This window comes from Gracilinanus agilis, chromosome 2 (genome assembly GCF_016433145.1).
Source record: "Gracilinanus agilis isolate LMUSP501 chromosome 2, AgileGrace, whole genome shotgun sequence".
In the NCBI taxonomy this organism is placed as follows: Eukaryota; Metazoa; Chordata; class Mammalia; order Didelphimorphia; family Didelphidae; genus Gracilinanus; species Gracilinanus agilis.
In genome coordinates, this window is record NC_058131.1 from 153,127,843 (window position 1) to 153,148,027 (window position 20,185).

Consider the following 20,185-nt stretch of genomic DNA (forward strand, 5'->3'; position numbering starts at 1 on the left):
TTTCTGAGTTTCTAAACTTTTTCTGTGTTATCTCCTAGCCTTCATGCGTTATATGTGGCTTCTACGAGCATCACCCAAATCTCAAAATAATTTCTTATGCCAAATCTATTGAACCACAATGAGAAAGCCACAGTGTGGAAGACATATATATATATATACACACACAGATATATGTACATGTCATCTCCTCCCTTAGAATATAGGCTCCTTGAGGGCATGGGCCATTTTTGCTTGTCCTTACATCTTAGCACAGTGCTTGGCACATAACAAATACTTAAGAAATGTTTGTTGGTTGGTCTTCTAGCAGCTGGCAGCAATTTGTAGTTCCTTACACCAAAGATATTACATTTCTGAGCACACCAATATAACCCAGCTTCCCTGAGACTGCAGATCTTATAGAACCAATACATTTCTCAGGGGAGAGAAATGTACCGGAATTCCTTCAGGTCAGTAGGTAGATAAGACATGTAGAACAAGAACCTACTTAGAAAATGTGGGCTTGAATCTTGGCTCCATCCCTAAGAATTTCAGAATATTGGATCAGGAAAAGGTCTTAGAAATGCTTTAGTTCAAATCTATCATTTGAAACTTACACATTTTACAAATGAGGAAACTGAGAGCTGGATTCACAATCAGGAAGAACTGGATTCAAATTCTTCCTTAGACATTTATTAGTTTGTGACCTTGGACAAATCATTTACTCTCTCTGAACCTTAGTTTCCTCATCCATAAAATGATGTCCCTTCTAGCTCTAAATTTCTGATCTTAGGATCCTATGACTTAGAGAGAGGAATTGACTTAGTGTTACAGGCTGGCCCGAATCAGACACAGTTAGTTTAATTTTGTTCTTGGGACCAAATGAGACACTTGTAGATCACTGAACAGTTAACAAAAAAAAAGGTTTATTTCATCCTAGAATAAAAAGGATACCCAATAAAGATACACCAGTACTTAGCTCTGGTAGTGACTTCCCTCCTTATCAACATATCTAGTCAGCAGGCCAGGTATAGTGACTCCATCTATCAGGTCTTTAGGGTTATGATTCCACATAAGTAGACCTTTTATACCTTTAGGGAACCAGGAAGCCATGTCAAGAGAGGTACAGTTTGACCCTCACCCCATCTTCTCACAACCAGTGAAGTCCCAGCTTTGTTGCTTTTGGGGGGAAAACTGGTCTAGTGGGTTGGGAAAGGGAACTCTTGTATTATATTTGTCCTATCACATTTAGTCCTGCGCATGCCACCAAAGTGACAGCATCAGGTCTTCAACCCCATTTTGGGGGCTCCAAGTATTCTTTCCCTTATATAATGCTACAATTCCTATTGATATCAATTAGTTCATCAACAAGCATTTATTATGCATCTACTATGTGCTAGCCTACCTGCCAAGATGGTTTACAGGGATATGGCCACTGAGCATGCCCCAGCTTCTTGGAGCCACAGGGGAGAGCTATGTGGCAGGTGGACACCAAAGAAGGCAAGCAGCCCTGAAAAGAGCTCTGTACGCCCTCACACTATAGATACTAGTCTTCTCTGAACATCCCATATGGTTGAGGGAAACCAGTAGGCTTCAAACTCATCAGTGAATAGGGGAATGTCTAACCTAGCATGTGAAGACTTGCCCTGATAGAATGGGTGGATAAGAACAGTTTGTTCAAATGACGATAAAGGTGGCTGAAGCAGACACTATGGAGCACTTAGAACTTAATTAGACATCAAAGAAGCCAAAGTCATCCTCTGCCATCTTGGGCCATTGATAGTCATCCTGACTTTTTCCACTGGACTTTGATGTTTCTGGAAGAGAGAATGAAGCTGGTGACTTTGTACAGCTCTGCCTCACTAAAATCCAATTTATTCAAGGTCAAAAGACATCAACAGTGATGCCACTTTGGTCCTTTTTAAGTATAAAGGACAACAACCAACCAACTATGTGCTAGACATGAGCTAAGGGTGATAGCCAGTATATGGAAAGAAGTTATGTCTCCAGAGTAGGCCATACCCAGGGTTCTCCACAATCTGTATATAATTCTCTGGGCTGAAAGTAGCATTGAGTCACATCTTTGACAGTGGAGATCCAAGGCTTAGTGGTAGAAGCTAGTCCTGGGGTGTGTGAATCAAGAGAACTATAGTTCTGGGGTAATGGTTTCTGGGTTTGTTTAGATGAGAGGAAGTCATTCTGGAAAATGACATAAATGGGAGAGGAAATGAGAATATCTTCAGGAGTATGGAGCCCAAGAGGTTTGGGTAGTGACTGTGCAAATGAAGACCTGTGGTCAGCAGCACCATTCATTGAGTGTGAATGTGAGATGTGCATTTTCAGATGTGGTCTTCATGGGGATTTGTTCTGGCTAGACTATGCTTATATGTATTGAAGGCTTTTGATGGGTTTTATTTTTATTTTGCTCAGTGGAGGAGGAAAGAAGGGTAATGAGAACAGAGGAATAAAAGAAAAGATAAAGGAAATAAACAATTTGGGCAATTGTGTGGGAGGGGAAAAGAGAGAATGAATGATACAGAGTTAACTCCCCCCTCCCAAAAAAAAAAGAGAGAGAGAGAGAGTCAATGAAGCATTTTTTGATGGGCAGAAAGAAATAGAAGGAAGTTGGGGAAAAAAACACAGATAAGCAGTTCAGAATTGAAAAGTTACATATTGAATTTATAATACACTCAAGGGAAAACAAGCTATGAAATATAGAGATTCACTGTTTCATATACAATACTTTTTTCTGTTCTACTTGGTATATGGAAATCCTTGTTTTATTTGGTCTTTAAGTTCAGAATTAAAATACATAATGCATATTTTAATCCTGAGAATTAGTTATGATTAGACATGGCTTGACTCCCTGAGAAGAAATATAGCAAAACAATGGGGTAAGTCTGGGGGGAATAGGCAAAGAAAGAAAGAAAGAGACAGGTAGAGAGAGAGAAAGGAGAGAGACAGTGAAGGGAGTGAGAAGGAGGGAATGGGGAAGAGAAAGAAAAGGGAAGTTTTAGAAAGGTAAGAGAAGAGAAGGGAAGGGAAGGGAAGGGAAATGGATGCAGATGATGTATGTGATAGGGTTTTGGGTTAGGTATTTTGGTTTTGGGTTAGGTATATCTCTCCCAGGGAGGGCTTATGAACTTGAGGCTATAGCCACAAGAAAGAATCCCAGCTCCATAGCTGAAAAGTCAGGAATAATAACAATAACACATCCAAATAGTGCTCTAAGGTTCACAAAGTGCTTTGTTTAAGACAACCCATTGGGGTAAGTAGTGAATGTAGTATTATTTCCATTTCACAAACGTTGAAGCTGAAACTAAATTGAAGTGACTTGGCCATCATCACATAAGGATTAAATGTCATAACTTTGATTTGAAGCCAGGTCTCCTGACTCCAAGTTCCGCTGCCACACCAGCATGTAAGTGAACTGGGCAAGGTCTTCCCAAATGTGTTTTGCCCTTCAGAGTACTGCTAATTAGCATAGAAACTGGGTCTTTTGTATAAAATACTAGGTGATGAGCTCAGCAACTTACTGGACGCCTCTTTACTTTAATACTCACTGATATCACTAATGTGTATATTTCTTAGGGGAGAGAAATGAGGGAAATAGTACACAGGTACTAGAGAGAGAAGCAACAATGCCACAGTGAGTGATAGAACAAAAGAGGGAGAAGATGGGTGCTGAGATAAGTCAGAAAAGTTAGAGACTGTGGAATCATGACTTTGTATCTCTGAGGAATAACAAAATGTAGGTGTAGATGTTAAAGGTAGGCATTTTATTGTGTTAGGTACTGTGCTAGGCCCTGGCCATACAAAGACAGAAGGGAAATGATTTCTGCCCTCAAGGAGCTTACATTTTCTTGGGAATAGTATTTTCTAAGGCCTTCTCATCCCATATACTCTTATCATTTCTTCTTAGGCCGTGCCTCTATTATCCTTCCTTCCCCCCAGGACTGTTTCATCTCCTTTTCCCAGTCTCATAACTCCTCAAGAAAATATCTGATATGCCACTTTTTGTACCTAAGTCATAAGTGGAAATATTTGTACTTTTTATAGTCTCTGAAGAATCAAGGTTATGAGTGACCACTCCAGTAAAAACTCCAGATGGGTCAGTAAAAGTCAGATATAACTAAAACAACCAAACAACAAAGAAATGAACTGGAAAAGGAAATTATAGCATCTTAACCAAGAAAACCCTAAACGGGATCATGAAGATTTGGAAATGACTGAAACAACTGAACAATCACAACAAGAGGAGAGACATGCTTCCCTCAGTTTCCTCATGTCAGTCTCAGGTGCCCAGCTGTGGCAATGAGAGGGGGCACACAAACTGGTTCATTCTCTGACTTTGGATTCAAGGGAAGTTTTCTGTTTTTAGCTGCTCATCTATACTTCTTGTGAATTATCTCTCAACTGGATCAGTCTCCCATTCCTTCTCTGCAAGAGCAGTTCTATCCATGTCATTTGAAATCTCACCTTCTTTTGGGTAACTTTCCTTAGTTTCATTTATTTACACTGCCAACTCCAAAGCTGCTTAATTCCTGCTCTCTGTCCCTGTATGTTGATATTTTCACATGCTCAGCAATGCCCTTGGATGCAGAGAGATGTGTGACATTCAGAAGGTATCTGCTATTGCAGTAAGATATTGTCCTTTTGAAGTTCTTTAAGGAGAGGAACCACTTCTCTTCTCTCATTAGCATCACTATGTGAACACCTTGTGCCATGCTCAGTAAATATTTGCCCTTACCCAGGGAGGAGCTCAACAAATATTTTGTGATTGATTGATCCATCTGGCTTGTTTGTTGATCGTGTATTTAAGGCCTCTGTTATTTTTCCAAGAGACAAAGTCATGTTTCCACACCTCAAACCATGCTGGTCCATCTCTTCCCAGAGGACAATCTGACTTCTGTGTCCTAGAGGACATTCAGAGAGTAGTACCTGTCTTCTCCTTCCTTTGCTCTATCATTCACCATGGTGCTGTTGCTGCCCTTTCTAGCCCTGTTTCCTCCATTTCTCTCTACCTGTCGCCATCTCTACCTCTATCTCCATCCCTACAGACTAATCTTCCTGCCCTTTTGTTGTTTCAATAGGATAATCAATAATTGATGTGCATTTAAACACTACTATTTGCCAGACATTGTGTTAAGTAGTTGGGGATACAAGGAAAAACTAAAACAGTCCCTGCTGGGTATAGGAAAACAGTTACATTAATGTACTATTGGTGAAGCTATGGATTTGTCCAGCCACTTTGGAAAGCAATTTGCAATCATGCCCCCAAACTTACTGAACTATGTGTACCCTTTGATCCACTTATATTACTATATCTGGACTCCCAAAGAGATCAAAGGAAAAATACCACATGTACAAAAATATTTATTTGTATATTTTATATATTTATATATAGTATCAAAGAACTAGAAACTCCAAGGAGTGCCCATCAATTAGGGAATGACAGCATATAATGTAATGAAATGCTATTATACTAGAAGAAATGATGAAAGGGATGATTTTAGTGAAACCTAGGAAGACTTGTATAAACTGACGCAGAGTATAGTAAGCAGAACCAGGAAAACAATCAATAATATAATAAAATAATAGCATTGTAAAGACAACCACGAAATACTAAAGAACACTGTTCAACTCAATGACTAATCATAATTTCAGGGTACATATGAGGACTACTACTTACCTTCTGATAGAGAGGTTATAGATTAAAGGTGCAGAATGAGACTTTTTTTTGGACATGGCCAATGGAGAGTTTGTTTTATTGGACTATGCAAAACAAAGGGTTTTGTTGTAAGGATTTTCCTTTCTTTCTTGAGAGGAGGGGAGGTCAGAGAAAGAGAAAAATCTATTTTTATTGATTGAAAAGAATTATATTATTAAAAAACATCCTTGCACTTAAGGAGTTTACATTCAGTATGTGTGTGTATATAAGGAAATTCTCTAAAAGGAATGAAGGGGAGAAAGATGAGATGTGTGTGTTTTTTTAACTTGTTGAGTTTGAAATGTTTCTAACACATCCAGGTAGTTTATGATGAGAAACTAGCTCAAGGTCAGAGACAAGAACTTTCTACATAGATCTGGGAATCAATAGTACATAGAGAAGACAATAGAACTCATGGAGGTTGATGAGATTACCAAGTAAAAAGGTATAGAAAAGGAGAGAAAAGGGAAGAGGGCCTAAGACAGAGCCTTGTGGACATCCAAATTTAGTAGGTATGTTACTGATGAAGATCCGGTAAAGGGATGGAGAAGGATTCATGAGATGGGTAGGAAGAGAACCAAAAAAGATAGGGCCATAAAAATCCAAAGAGAAGAGAGTATGAAGGGAAAAAAAGGTGTTCAACAATGTCAAATGCTACAAAGAGATCAAGAAGCATGGGAATTGAGAAAAGGCCATTAGGTTGGACAATCAAGAGATAAATGGTCATTTGGGAGAGAGCAATTTCATTAGAATGAAGTCAGAACTTAGATTGCTGAGGGTTCAAAAAAGAGTGAGAAGAGAGGAAATGAAGCATAGGTGTCTTTTTTCTAGAAGATTAGTGAAGATTTGGAATACCAGCTTGTGAGAATGATAGAATCAAATCGAGATTTTTAAGGTGAGAGAAAATACTGGACATGTTTTTTAAGAAAAAGGGAAAACCAATAGGTGGGGAGAGATTTTATTTTATTTTTATAAAGACATTTTATTTTACCAATTGCATGTAATAACAAATTTCCACATAAGTTTTTTGAAGTTATATGACCCAAATTGTTTCCTTCCCTCCCTCTCCTCCCCTTTCCTGGAGATGGCAAACAATTCAATTTGGGTTATATATGTATTATCATGCAAAACACATAGATAGGGAGAGAGTGAAGATTAGAGAGAGACTGGGCTTGATAGTGGAGGCAATCTGCCAGAAAAGATAGGAGGTGATGGGAGTGAGAGTGTATTTTTAGTGAAACTTGCCTTGGCAAGGAGATGGGCTCTCTCTATCATTAGAGATTAGTGTAAAGGACAGGAAAAAGTAGTGGGATGAGGTAAGGGGGATGTGAGATGAGGAGGAGGAAGAGAAAAGGAGCTTGAGATGAATGATTTCAATTTTATTTTGGTGAAGTATTAGACAAGATCCACAATCCAGACAATATGTGATGTGTGATATGTGTGTGTGTATGTGTGTGTGTGTGTGTGTGTGTGTGTGTGTGTGTGTGTGTGTTATGGTTCATTTCAGAAGAAAAAAGACTCGTAACAGCTACTGTGTTGAGTGAGATTGAGAATCATTTAGGGAAGACTATAAGCTTAGGTGAAGTCCTGGGTGAGATTAGAGAGCATAAATTTGTAGTGGACCCAGTAAGCATGGTTGTGTGACTTCTTTGAGCCCCATTCAGCAGTTTCTGAATAGGAAGAGCAAAAGAAGTGGTAGATGGTAAGAGTAATCCAGGTATGGACTTTGGCAAGGTGAGTAGTGATAAGACAACAGGACAAGAAAGAAGCATTTGAGAATAGATAGCTAGTATGATAATTTGTTTCTCTTGAATAAACATATTTATTATAATTTATTATATATTTATAATGTCATGTATCATTATTATGTTATATATTGTTATATCTATAGAAATAAAAATAAATGGTAACATAAAAGTCTATGTTTATAAGTAGTAGAACAAACAGGGAGATGGAAATGATAGAAGATATTCGGATAACAGAATTCTGAGGTTCTTAAACGTAGAAATGGAACATTTGTGAATGATTGCTTGATCAAGGGACTTTCTCCTTACTTCAGTCTAAGACCCTTGTTTTCCATAAACTGACTTTGAGGACATGGGGGAGCTCTTATAGCCTTTTCTTTTTCTCTCTGTTCTATATTTTCACTTCCAAAGGGGAATCCTGCCACTCATAGAATCACAGAGCTTGAATGACAGTAGAGATCTTCTAGTCTAGGGATTAAAAATATCCAAACCTTATCTTCTGTAATAGAATCAATATTAAATATTGGTTCCAAGGCAGAAGAGAGGTAAGGGCTAGGCAGTTGGGGTTGTTATATTTCAATTCAAGGATGCGAGTATTTCTGGGATTATAATGGAGGGAGAAGGCAGCCCGTTGTAGTCTATATCTTTAGATCTCTTGGATCTAAAGATTTAAAGATCTAAAGACTCTTGGAGGTAAGACATGGATTGAAGATGACTCTCTATATAGTAACCTTTGAGTTGGGACAATGAAGTGGGGGTTAAGTGACTTGCCCAAGGTCACGTAGTGGAAATGGCAGCATTTGAACGGGGACCTCCAGCTCTCACATCCATTGCTCTTTATGCCACTCTGCACCATCACTCACTGAGCTGTGTGCCTGTTTCTCTTCTTCCAGATAGTAGTGACAGTGAACTGGAGCTCTCTGCTGTCCGCCACCAGCCAGAAGGGTTAGACCAACTCCAGGCTCAGACCAAGTTTACCAAGAAGGAGCTGCAGTCTTTGTACAGAGGATTCAAGAATGTGAGTATCTTTTGAGTTGTAGTGGGGATGGGGGTGGGGAGAAGGAAACCCATTGTAGTCTCTATCTCTAGATCTCGGGGAAGTGGGGCATGGATCTGAGGATGACTTTACATATGGTAACCTCTGAGTTGGGACAATAAAGTAGGTATGAATAACTCAGGATGCATGACACTTCTGGCATTGTTGCCTTGGGTTATGGGGTGTTTAGAAGGCCATCGCCCCTTCCTGTGACCCAAGTCTTTTCTTAGATATAGAACTAGGGGTGATTGGGAGAACAAAACAATCTGGGAAGGGGAGACCAGCCATCGTGCCACCATCTTTTCCCTCAGAGCTTGATGAAGTGTCATGGAGGGTCAAGAGGTTTATTATAGAAAGCAAAAAAGGGACAGAAGAAGGTGGGTGATGGGATAACATATAAAAAGGTGAGCCATGATGGGGTGGTCCAGGACAACAAAAGATGGAGATCTGCCACTCACTGTCTGGGGATCTGGGGAGTGGAAGCAGTGGATTGTGTCACTAAGGGTGATTCCCTGCTGCAGGAATGTCCCACTGGTTTGGTAGATGAAGAGACCTTCAAGCTCATCTACTCCCAGTTCTTCCCCCAGGGAGGTGAGTTTTCTATATGTGTGAACCTGTTATGTCCCTAGTCAAGAAGGAAGATTGCCATCATTGGTCCCTCCCCTCCCATTACCATTCCCCTAGGTGCTAAAGAGCCATTTCTCCCTCAGTTTAATGTTGTCTTCAAAGTTGGCAGCAAAGGTAGCAGGGCAGATTCAGCCCTTCATCCTCACCTACCCTTGTCATCTGTAGCAAGGGCTGACTGAGGATCCAGGGCATATTCCGCCACCAGCACTGACCCACTGACACATTTGTCACTGGCAGCATTTAATCACCCTCCTCCATAGGTCGCTCTCCCCATTTAGACATCCATGGAGGTGCGGCTATCTGTTTTCAAGCAGCCTGGTTCCACAGAAGACAATCCCTGAGATCAGTCTTGCCCTCCACTCAGGAGGTTCTCTGTTCTTTCTGCCGTTATCCATCCTGCCCCAGGTGGTGACGCGTCCCTTCCCCTGGGCATGCCCTACACAGTTAGTCCTGGTGGAAGCTAGGAGTCGGGGTGGGAGGCATCTTGGCAGGTCCCTGGCACTCAACACCAGCCCTCTCCCTCTGTCTGTCCCTGCAGATGCCACCACCTATGCACATTTCCTCTTCAATGCCTTTGATGCAGATGGGAATGGGGCCATTCACTTTGAGGTAGGTCCCCTGTTCCTGGTTTCCTTAGTTTGCCCCTGGTGCAGCTCTAGAGGGATTTCTCATCCCTCTCCTTCCCCCATGACATTGTCTCTCTGGCTAACGAAGGCAATTAATTCTATGTTGCTTCTCCCTTCAAAAGACATTCTTTAGAGTCCCACTGACTAAGATGCTGTTCCTGGCAATAACTGGTCATTTCCCTAGTGGCATATTGGAGAGTGGAGAGCTAGCTGAGACTTGGAGTTGGGAGTCCATGAGTAAATCATTATCTCAGACACTTAGAGGCATTATACTAAAGATTAGGGATATAAAGACAAAAATGAAACCGCCTCTGCCTTCAAGGAACTTACATTCTCCTGGTCCATGAACATAAAGCTCTCAGAGCCTCAGTTTCCTCATATATAAAATAGGTTAGTGATGGCTTATACTACTAAGTAACTTAGTAAGTAGAATGTTGGGCCTCAAGACAGGAAGACCTGAGTTCAGATCCCTCCTCAGAGACTTACAGACTGTGTGAGCCTAGGCAAGTCACTAAACCTCTTGACTACCTTATTTACCTCAACTGTAAAATGGGGGTAATGATAGCACCTACCTCCTAGGATTGTTATGAGGATCAAATGAGATATTTGTAAAGTGATGCCTGGCACATAGTAGGTGTTCCTACTAATAAATGCTTGTTCCCTTCTCTCCTGCCCTCCAACTCTCTCACAGTTTTTTGTGAAGAGTGCATACTGCAGGAGGCAGCTAGGAAGTTCAGTGCATTGAGAGCCAGGCATAGAGATGGGAAGTCCTGGGCTCAAATTAGACCTCAGATACTTCCTAGCTCTGTGACCCTGGACAGGTCATTTAACTTCCTTTACCTAGCCTTTACCACTCTTCTGCCTTGGAATCATTATACAATATTGATTCTAAGATGGAAAATAAGGGTTAAAAAAAGAACACCTACTGTAAATCTTTAAGAACTATGTATTTTTGGCCATCTTGGGCCAAGGCAACGTGTTCTCAGAGTCAGGCCCAAGCCTTTATTATATATATATATATATGTTTTTGTTACACTCAGACCTTTCATCTTAGAATCAACACACAGTATTGGCTCCAAGGCAGAAGAGCAGTAAAGGATGAAGTGACTTGCCCAGGGTCTTGTATCTTTTTGCACTTCAGAAGGTACATATTTTATAACTGATTATGTTAAGACTTTCACTTAAAGAATTTGTTCTCTATGGCTCAAGTCCTACCTCTGGCACCTCTACTACCCTGTGCCCTCGGGTCATTCTCTGAACCTTTCTGCTCCCTGTGCAGCATCCCGAGATGCTCAGTTACAGAGGAGGCTCTCATTGCCACAGCGAAACACATTTCTCACTCAGAGATCCCTGCATCCAAGAAATCACAGGTTTGGTTAAAAAAAATTGCTATTGATTTTCCAGAGATTGGAAGGTCAAAAGGCTTGTAAGTCTCCGGGACACCAGACACTTATTGGGTCTCAGGGGAGAGAGGGCCAGCCGGGCCACGGAGATCACAACGTGCCTGCTGAGTCAGGCCAGCCCAGGTTGAGACGTCACCTGGGCCCGGTACCCAGAGCTGCCCGGGCCCAGGGCCATGCCAGTCTGAAGCCAATTCTTCTTCCAGAAAACCTTTAATGCCAAAGGTTAAAACTTCGTTTTGGGGGGCAGCTGGGTTGCTTAATGGATTGAGAGCCAGGCTTAGAGACAGGAGGTCCTAGGTTCAAATCTGGCCTTAGAGACTTCCCAGCTGTGTGACCCTGGGCAAGTCACTTAACCCCCATTGCATACCCTTACCACTCTTCTGCCTTGGAACCAATACATAGTATTGACTCCAAGATGGGAGGTAAGGGTTTTATAAATAAATGAATAAATAAATAAATGAATTAACAAACAAACAAACAAACAAACAAATAAAGAGGGGGCTAAAGGAAAGGAAATGCTCATCTGTCAGTTTGTTTCTAAGGCAATTCTTCCGGAAGTTTCATTGTATTGTATCCTACTCATTGTATTCATCAAATTAGGAATAATGTTGCTCTATGGGATAGAACACTTCAGGGGGCCACATCTGGCCATAGTTTGCCCATCACTGGGCTAGGTAATTGGGTTTAGGTGACTTTCCCAGGGTTCCACAGTATAGAAGTGGCTGAGGTCATAGTTGAACCTAGGACCTCTTATCTCTAAGCTTGGCTCTCTACCCACTGAGTCACCTAGCTGCCCCAATATTTACATTTTTAATATTTATTTATATTAGATATATAACCCTTTATATAACATAATATACATATAATTATATACAATATATAATATACATGTATAAACATATACTACATAATATAGAAAAGGATATATATGTATATATATACTCTTACTTTGTGTCTTAGTAGCAACGCTAAGATAGAAGGGCAAGGGCTAGGCAAATAGGATCACATAGCTACAATGTGTCTGATGTCAGATTTGAACCCAGGACCTCTTATCTCTAGGTCTGACTGTCTACCCACTGAGTCACCTAGCTCTCTCTCTCTCTCTCTCTCTCTCTCTCTCTCTCTTTCTCTCTCTCTCTCTCTCTCTCTCTCTCCATATATAAATATATATGTATACCCTTTATATAGAAATTTTTATAAATAAATAGTAATATAATATATAATACAAAAATAAATATATAGTATATAATATATATGAATATAAATAGAACCCTATATATATATATATATATATATATATATATATATATATATTCCTTACTTCCTGTCTTAGTAGCAACTCTAAGAAGGGCAGGGCTAGGTAAATGAGGTTAAGTGCGTTGTCCAGGATCACATAGCTGAGGTTAGATTTGAACCCAGGTCCTCTTGACTTCAGGCTTAGTGCTCTATCCACTGTGCCCCCTAGTTGCCTTGGTTTTTATGTTTTAAAATAAAGGGTTTTTTTTTTGTTTTTAAATGTAAAACAATGTAAAAACCATTCTTGGCTGGCAGGTTCCTGCTTGAACCAACTGCACTGGATTTAGCCCTCAGGCTGTAGATTGTTGACCCCTTATTTAATAGAGAGAGCTGGCCTTCCAGTCAGAAAGACTATCTCTTGACACACTCTGGCTGTGTGAGCCCTGGGCAGGTCCCTTAGCCTCAGTGCTCTAGGAACCCCTCAAAGACTTGAGTTCCCAAGAAGGTGCTTTGATGGATGAAGTTTCTTCACTGGGGAGTTCCCTGTCCCGATGGCATCCTGGGTCCAATCCCTATCCTGTCTCTCTCTCTAGATCTCCAAAGGGCAGCCCATCCCCTATTTCCAGGAACTACCCAGCCTTCAATCATCACAGGAGCATAGATCTAGAACGGAAAGGGATCATCATATGGAAGCTCTTGGCAAACCTCTTCATATTATAGCAGGGGAAACTAAGCCCCAAGGAAATGATTCCTTGCCCAGAGCCACCCTGGTCCTAAATGGGAAAGAGAAGATCCTCATTGTGAAGAAATCTTTCCTTTTGCCTAACTTAAGTCCCTGGAACTCTAAGGCAACCCTTTGTGCTCCTCCATTTCCCTCCCTATCCTGGAGGGCAGGAAGAGGAATCTGGCTCTCTGTTGCTATTCCTATTTGGTTTGGGCTTTTGTCTGACTTGCCATCTCACCCCCAAACCCACATGATCCCCCAAAGCCTTGCCTGAGCCCCAGAGACAAGGAGATGAGCAGGAAGCTGGGTTCCTAGGAAAGGGCTCCCAGCACAGACTGTCCATGTGGTGGGCTCGCTCCCGCCTTGGGTGACCTAGAAGCTTTTGATAACGAATGGAATGCAGTCTTTAGAAATGCTGTGTTTTAAACCTTGTTGATAAATTTTTGAAACTCAGAGGCTCCTTCTAGCTTGTTTTCATTGGCTTTTCTTTCCCAGAGGAGATGTTGAGAAGTAACACCACAGAAGGAATTCTTTCTTTTTCTTCTTTATGTTTTTATAGATATCTTTCATTTTTACAACACTGTCCTTTTGAGATATTCCCTTTTCTACTGGCCCTTTGGGAGAAGAAAACAGTACAGCAAAAACAATCATCATAATAATAATATTGGAGAAAGCTTTCACAATTTCCACACTCCCAGTCTTCCACCTTTCAGGAACTAAGAGATCGTATATTGAGAGCTGGAAGGGACATTAGAGATCATCTAGCCCTAACCCGGGGCTTTGCTGAAGCCAGCTGGAACCTGCTCCTTGGAGCAGATTGTTAAATTTTCAGTGTGAGCATTTACACCCTGAAAATCTGAAAATGCCACAAATCAAATCTTGAGTTATTGTCTTTATTAATTATCTAGACTTAAGAAAATGATAGAGAAAATACTAATAATGAAGAATAAACTTTAAAGTGTGTTGTATATACATTTCCTTTTTTGGAGAGATTGTTGTTAAACATTTACCAGCACAACCTTGAGACTAATTCATTTTTTAAAACTTTCACCTTCTGTCTTGGAATCTATGCTAATTATTGGTTCCAAGGCAGAAGAACATTAGGGACTAGTCGATGACTTTCTTAGGATCACACAGCTAGGCAGTGTCTGAGATCAGATTTGAATCCAGAACCTCCTGTCTCCCAGCCTGGCTCTTTATCCACCGAGCCACCTAGTTGACTCCCAACCCCTTTCATTTACAGAAAAACAAACCTCGATAGATCAAGTATCTTGTGTAGGATCCCATGGTTAGTAACAAACACTGACTCAGATGTTTTAACTTCAGAAACGCTTTTTCCTGGGCTGACTATTTTTATAATAACAGTTTTCTGCTTCATTTTATTATTCATTTCATTCATATTACTGTAGTCATTACACATGTTTTTGTGCTTCTTTGTATTTATCAATTCATCAAAATCTTCCTAGATTTCTCTGAATTCCTCATATTTTTTATTTCTTATAGCATAGTAACATTCATTATAATTGCATACCAGGTTGTTCAGCCATTCTCCAATGGATAGGCATCTGCTTTGTTCCTTCTTTTTTGCTACTTACTGCAAAAGAGGGTCAACATCCTTTGGTTTTAAAAAAAAGTTTCATTGATGGAAGAGAACAAACCTTTTTTTTTTTTTTTTTTGGTAATCTTAGTGATTTTTCTGAAAAGAGGCTATGTGGCATAGTGGATAAAGATATCCCCCCTTAAAGTCAAGAAGACCTGGATTTAGAATTCACCTCTGACAATACTGCCTAGGAGATCCTGGGCAAGTCACTAACCTCTCAGTGCCCTAGGCAACTCCAAGGATATAAGTTGTAGAGAAGAGACCAACTTAAATCAGTAGAAAGTCTCTTCCAGGTGGAGGTGGGCTGGTGCCCAAAACACACCATATAGCTTTCCTTCTAGCCCTGACTCTGTCTACTCCTAAAGCAAGTATAGATAATTTCTTTCCCCAAGAGCATGGCTGAGAATGGCAGATGATAGCCTGAGGAGATGGCAGGGGCTACAGGAGTTTTTTGAGGACAGGAGAGATGAGCATGTGTAAAGGCCATCCTAGAAGTATGGTAGCAGACTGTAGTCCCCTGGACATAGGGCTATGGAGAAGCTCCTGGCTCCTTTTTTCATGATCTAAGGAAATAAAGAATGAATAAAGCATTTATTACACACCTACTATGTGCTGGGCACTATGCTAAGTGCTTTATAGATCTCATTTGAGACTCACAAAAACTCTGGAAGGTAAGTGCTCTTATTATTCCCATTTTATGGTTGAGGAAACTTACCAAATAGAGGTTAAATGTCTTAACTAGAAGGCAGCTGGGTGGCTTAGTGGATTGAGAGCCAGGACTAGAGATGGGAGGTCCTGGGTTCAAATCTGACTAGCTGGATGACTCTGGACAAATCACTAATTATTTAGCTCTTGCTGCTCCTCTGCCTTAAAACTGATACTTAATATTCTAAGACAAAAGGTTAAAGGTTTAAAGAAAAAATAAATGCCTTGGAAAAAATAATTTTCAAAAGCAGGATGGAGTTTCATCTCTTTGGATTGCTCTTTCTCTAAGGAGAGATACTTATGATTATTTAATTAATTCATTTAATAATTCTGACAGAATTAATAATTCAATTAATAATTCTGACAGATCTTAGAGTTTTTCTTCCATATGCATTACCTGGCTTTCCTTTGTTCCTAACCCTTGCCACTCTTCTTGGAACCAATACACAGTATTGATTCTAAGATGAAAGGCAAGGGTTTTATTTAAAAAAAAAAAAAGTCTTGCCTGGGGTTAAGAGGACCTGAGTTCAAATGTGGCCTTAGATATTTCCCAGCTATATGACCCTGGACAAGTCACTGAACCCTGACTGCCTAGCCTTTGCTTTTCTTCTATCTTAGAACTGATACTAAAGACAGAAGGTAAGAGTTTAAAAAAAGTTAAAGTTAAAAAAGGTAAGAGGGTTTTTTTTTAAGTTTTATTCAGAGTTCTATAGCTAGTAAATGTCTGAAAAGGAATTTGAACTCAGGTCTTCTCAACTCCAGGCCCAGAGCTCTATCCATTATGCCACCCTAATGTATTATTCTCCTTCCATCCTCCCCCCAAAATTTGATTTTTTTTTAAATCCTTATCTTCCATCTTAGAATCAATACTGTGTATTGGTTCCAAGGCAGAAGAGTAGTAGGGGATAGGCAACAGGGATTAAGTGACTTGCCCAGGGTCACCCAGCTGGGAAGTGTCTGAAGTCATATTTGAACCCCGGACCTCCTATCTCTGGGCCTGACTCTCAATCTACTGCCCCACCCAACTGCCCCATAATTTCATTTTAATAGAAGTGTGGAAAAGGCCAGTTCTTACACAGAAGAAATGAATTCTTCATGGTGAAATTTTAGCTACTAATAGCTATTTGGGGTGGGTATGAGCCCTTCAGGTCACAGCAGTGTCCAAGGAAGACTGCCCTAGATGCAGGATACCCCCCAAGTCCTGATTCTGAAGGGTCGCCTCCCTTGGGGACCAGCGGAAGGGAGCCCAGGCTCCTAATGCTGCAGGAAATGGAAGGCAGCCCCAGGAGGGAGGGCTGAATAGCTGTGCTTGGGTCTCCCACCTCGGGCCAGTCATGGAGGGCTGTTTCAAAGAGGCCCCTGATTTGGTGGATTCCGAGCCTCTAAAAATAACTGCAGCCCAAAGCTCAAACCTCATCACAGAGAGGAAAGCCTCAGCCAGAGTCTCGGATCGATCCCGCCTCAGACTCAGCCTTCCCAGGGTCAAGGGCGGCTAACGGGAAAGAGAGAAAGCAAGAAGCACAGCTTCTGCATTGGTGGTGGCGTTCGTCCGGTCAATAAAGCTTTAAAAACATTCTCTTTTTAATATGACTAGCCAACCCTAGGCGTTCTGGAGGCGTGAGCACAATGCCGTGGAGGACACAGAAATGAGCCCTGGCTTGAGCTGGGAGCCAGGAGACCTACCTTCCTCGTGGGCTCACTTGCTCCCTCTGGGCTTGAATTTTGAATTGACCCACAAATTCAGACACACACGTGAGTGTGTGCGTGGGTTCGGGTGCGTGTCCAGACGTCCGAGTAGAGGAAGCAGGAACGACACTGATTTCGTTTTAAGAGAGAGTCCCCAGCGGAGGGAATCCCCCCTTAACAATGATGTAGGTCATCACCTTCTAGGCAACTTGCAAGCTTCAACAGTTACCGAGAATGGGCATCCAGGTGGCCCAGGGGATAGAGGACCAGGTCTGGAGTCAGGAAGATCTGAGTTCAGAACTGGCTTCAGACAGTAGCTGTGTGATCCTGGGCAAGTCACTTTCCTCTGTTGGCCTCAGTTTCCTTTTTGGTGAAGTGAGTTGAGAAGGAAATGGTAATCCACAACCAACTTTGCCAAGACAACTCCAAGTGGGATCATGAAGGATATATAAATGGAGATTCTGAACCTTGGATTTCATCCCCCATAAATTGCTTAGTATTTCCCAAAATTCCCTTTAATCTCTCCTGTGCCTCCACATTTGCATGGTCACATTATTGTTTTATGAGTTCTGTAGCTCCTCCCTCTTTCTTTCTCTTCATGAGCATGGCTGAAGTTTAGAACCTTTTAGCTAGTATTTTTGTTAGTTTATTATTAATAAACCTTTATAAAAATATAATAGTTATTGAATATTAATTTTAATCTCCGCAAGAGTCAGACAAGACTGAACAAAACAGAATGTGTCCAACTCACAGCCAGTTGATATGCAGAGGAAAGGATTCATTTCTATTTGAGTTTCTCATCACTGACTTAGATCATTGAGAGGTTTAGTGATTTATCCAGGGTCATACAGTCAGTATATGCCAGATGGAGAACTTGAACCCAGGTCTTTGTGAGACTGGTTCTCTAATCATGACAACACGCTGCCTCTCAGAGGCAGTGCCATATAGTGGAGAGATATATCAGAGAAACAATATGGCAGAGGAGATGGCTGGCCTTGGAAGATCTAGACTAAAATCCCGCCTCTGACCTGTAATGGCTTTGTGATCCTGAACAAGTTATTTAATCTGTAAACCATAAATAAACAAATTGCAGAGAAGTGATGACTTGTATTGATATGGGGAATTTCCTCATTGAGATTTCGTTTTATTTTTTTAATCTTCTATCTTAGTATTAGTTCTAAGACTGAAAGGCTACAAGGGCTAGGCAATAAGGATTACGTGACTTGCTCTGGATCACACAGCTAGGAAGTGTCTGGGGCCAAATTTGAACCCAGGTCCTCCTGATTCCAGGCCTGGTGCTCTAACTACTGTGCTACCTCACTGCCTCTGATTTCGTACTGTTGTCATCACAAGACTCTTTCTCCCTCTCTCCCTCTCCATTTCCTTTTCCTTTTAGCTTTCTCTTCTTCTCCTCCTTCTCTTCTCTCTATATTATACATATCTATCTTCTAACTTCCTGAAGCAACTTACTTAATTTCATTTATGTTATTTAATCTGCAATTTCTTTTGTGTTAGGTTATGGCACTTTTAAGGAGTCAGGCTGTAAAAATGATGGACTTTGTCACTGGGAAGGTATTCTGAGTAAATGACTTAGAAAAAGCTAGAGGCAGGTATATATATTCCTTCAGTGTAGCAGAGAGGATCCAGTGAGATTAGATAAATTAAATTTATAGTGAACCTAGTTGTCTAATTGAATGATTTTTTATGCAATAAAAATACTTTTAATAGCATGTGAATGAATAGGAATGGAGGAGACAGATAATAAGAGTGACCCAAGATTGGGATTTGGCAAAATGGGACTAGCAGTAGAATAGGATGGTAAAGAATTCAAGAACCGCTAGTATAAGCATCCAGATGAAAGAGTGAGGAAGGCCAAGGAAAGGGTGATGGAATGGGAGAAGAGAGATGGGTGAAAGGACTGGGAATCAAAATTGGGTGAGGAATAATTTTAGGAGAGAGGGGTAAGACAGAAAGAGGTGGTAGGATGAAAAAACAAACTTTAGCTAAACAGAAGAATTTCAGAATTCTGGATCATGGAGGTTGGTCATAGACAAGAGAGAGATTCCTGTGTGACTAAGATGAGAAGATGATGATGGTCCTGGCCATTGAAGAAGCTGATGGAGATGGAGACCGGGACGTCGGCTATACATGTTGAACTCTCCAAGTACGAGAACAAAGGTTGGGGTGGACAGGGAAGATGTATGCTGGATCCTGAACTTCTGGAAGAAGGAATGACCCTGTGTAAGTGACTCAACTGGTCCAGATGATAAAGCTGGGCAGAGTAAGACCCAAAGGAAGAGAAGCTGCTGATTAATGATAGTAAAAGGATAATTCAGAAATGAAAGTGTGGCGTAGACTCACTCCTCCTCTTGTGGTCCTGCTTCTAGGAGATAAAAGAATCATCCATTACTGAAGAGGGAGGCCAGGGCTGCAGTGTCAGATTTCTCTTAGCACAAGATATAAAGATTGTGCTGGAAGGCTACAGGGAAGCTACTTTAATAAAGTGGACATTCCAGGGAGTGCAATAGAATGGATGGATAGAAAAATTATATGGAGCGGGAGACAGGTAGCTCATTGGATAGAGCACCAGGCTAGGAGACAGGAGATCCTGGGTTCAAATGTGGCCTCCAGCACTTCCTAGCTAGGCGGCAAGTCACTTAACTCCAAATGCCCAGTCTTTACCTCTCTTCTGCCTTGAAACTAATACACAGTATTGATTCTAAGACAGAAGGTAAGAAATTAATTTTTTTAATAATATGGAAAGGAAAAGTGACTCAGTGGATTGAGTGCCAGGCCTAGAGATGGGAGGACCTAGGTTCAAAGATAGCTTCATACATTTCCTAACTGTGTGACCCTGGGCAAGTCACTTAACCCCCATTGCCTTGCTCTTTTGCCTTGGAACCAAAACACAATATTGATTCTAAGATGGAAGGTAAGGGTTTAAAAAAAAATACAGAGAAGTCTAAGGTAGATAGAGATGAGAGTATGGGGAGAGGTGTTTCAACTCAGATGTGGAATTGGAAGTATGGTGATAAAGAAGAGTGGGAGCTGGTAATTTGCCCATTTAGGATGATAGGAGTCATTGTGCCTTGATTGGCAGTGAGGTGGTGC

General features: G+C 41.0%; 1 protein-coding gene across 2 annotated transcripts in view; it reads left to right on the top strand.

Annotated features, from left to right (window-relative positions):
* KCNIP3 (potassium voltage-gated channel interacting protein 3) overlaps positions 1–20,185 on the top strand; it is a 160,312-nt gene that overhangs the window by 128,891 nt on the left and 11,236 nt on the right. For both annotated transcript variants that reach the window (XM_044660786.1, XM_044660787.1), the window contains 3 exons: positions 8,325–8,449; positions 8,989–9,058; positions 9,633–9,703. In XM_044660786.1, the coding sequence (XP_044516721.1) occupies positions 8,325–8,449; positions 8,989–9,058; positions 9,633–9,703 (266 nt within the window). The remainder of the gene's footprint in view (positions 1–8,324; positions 8,450–8,988; positions 9,059–9,632; positions 9,704–20,185) is intronic.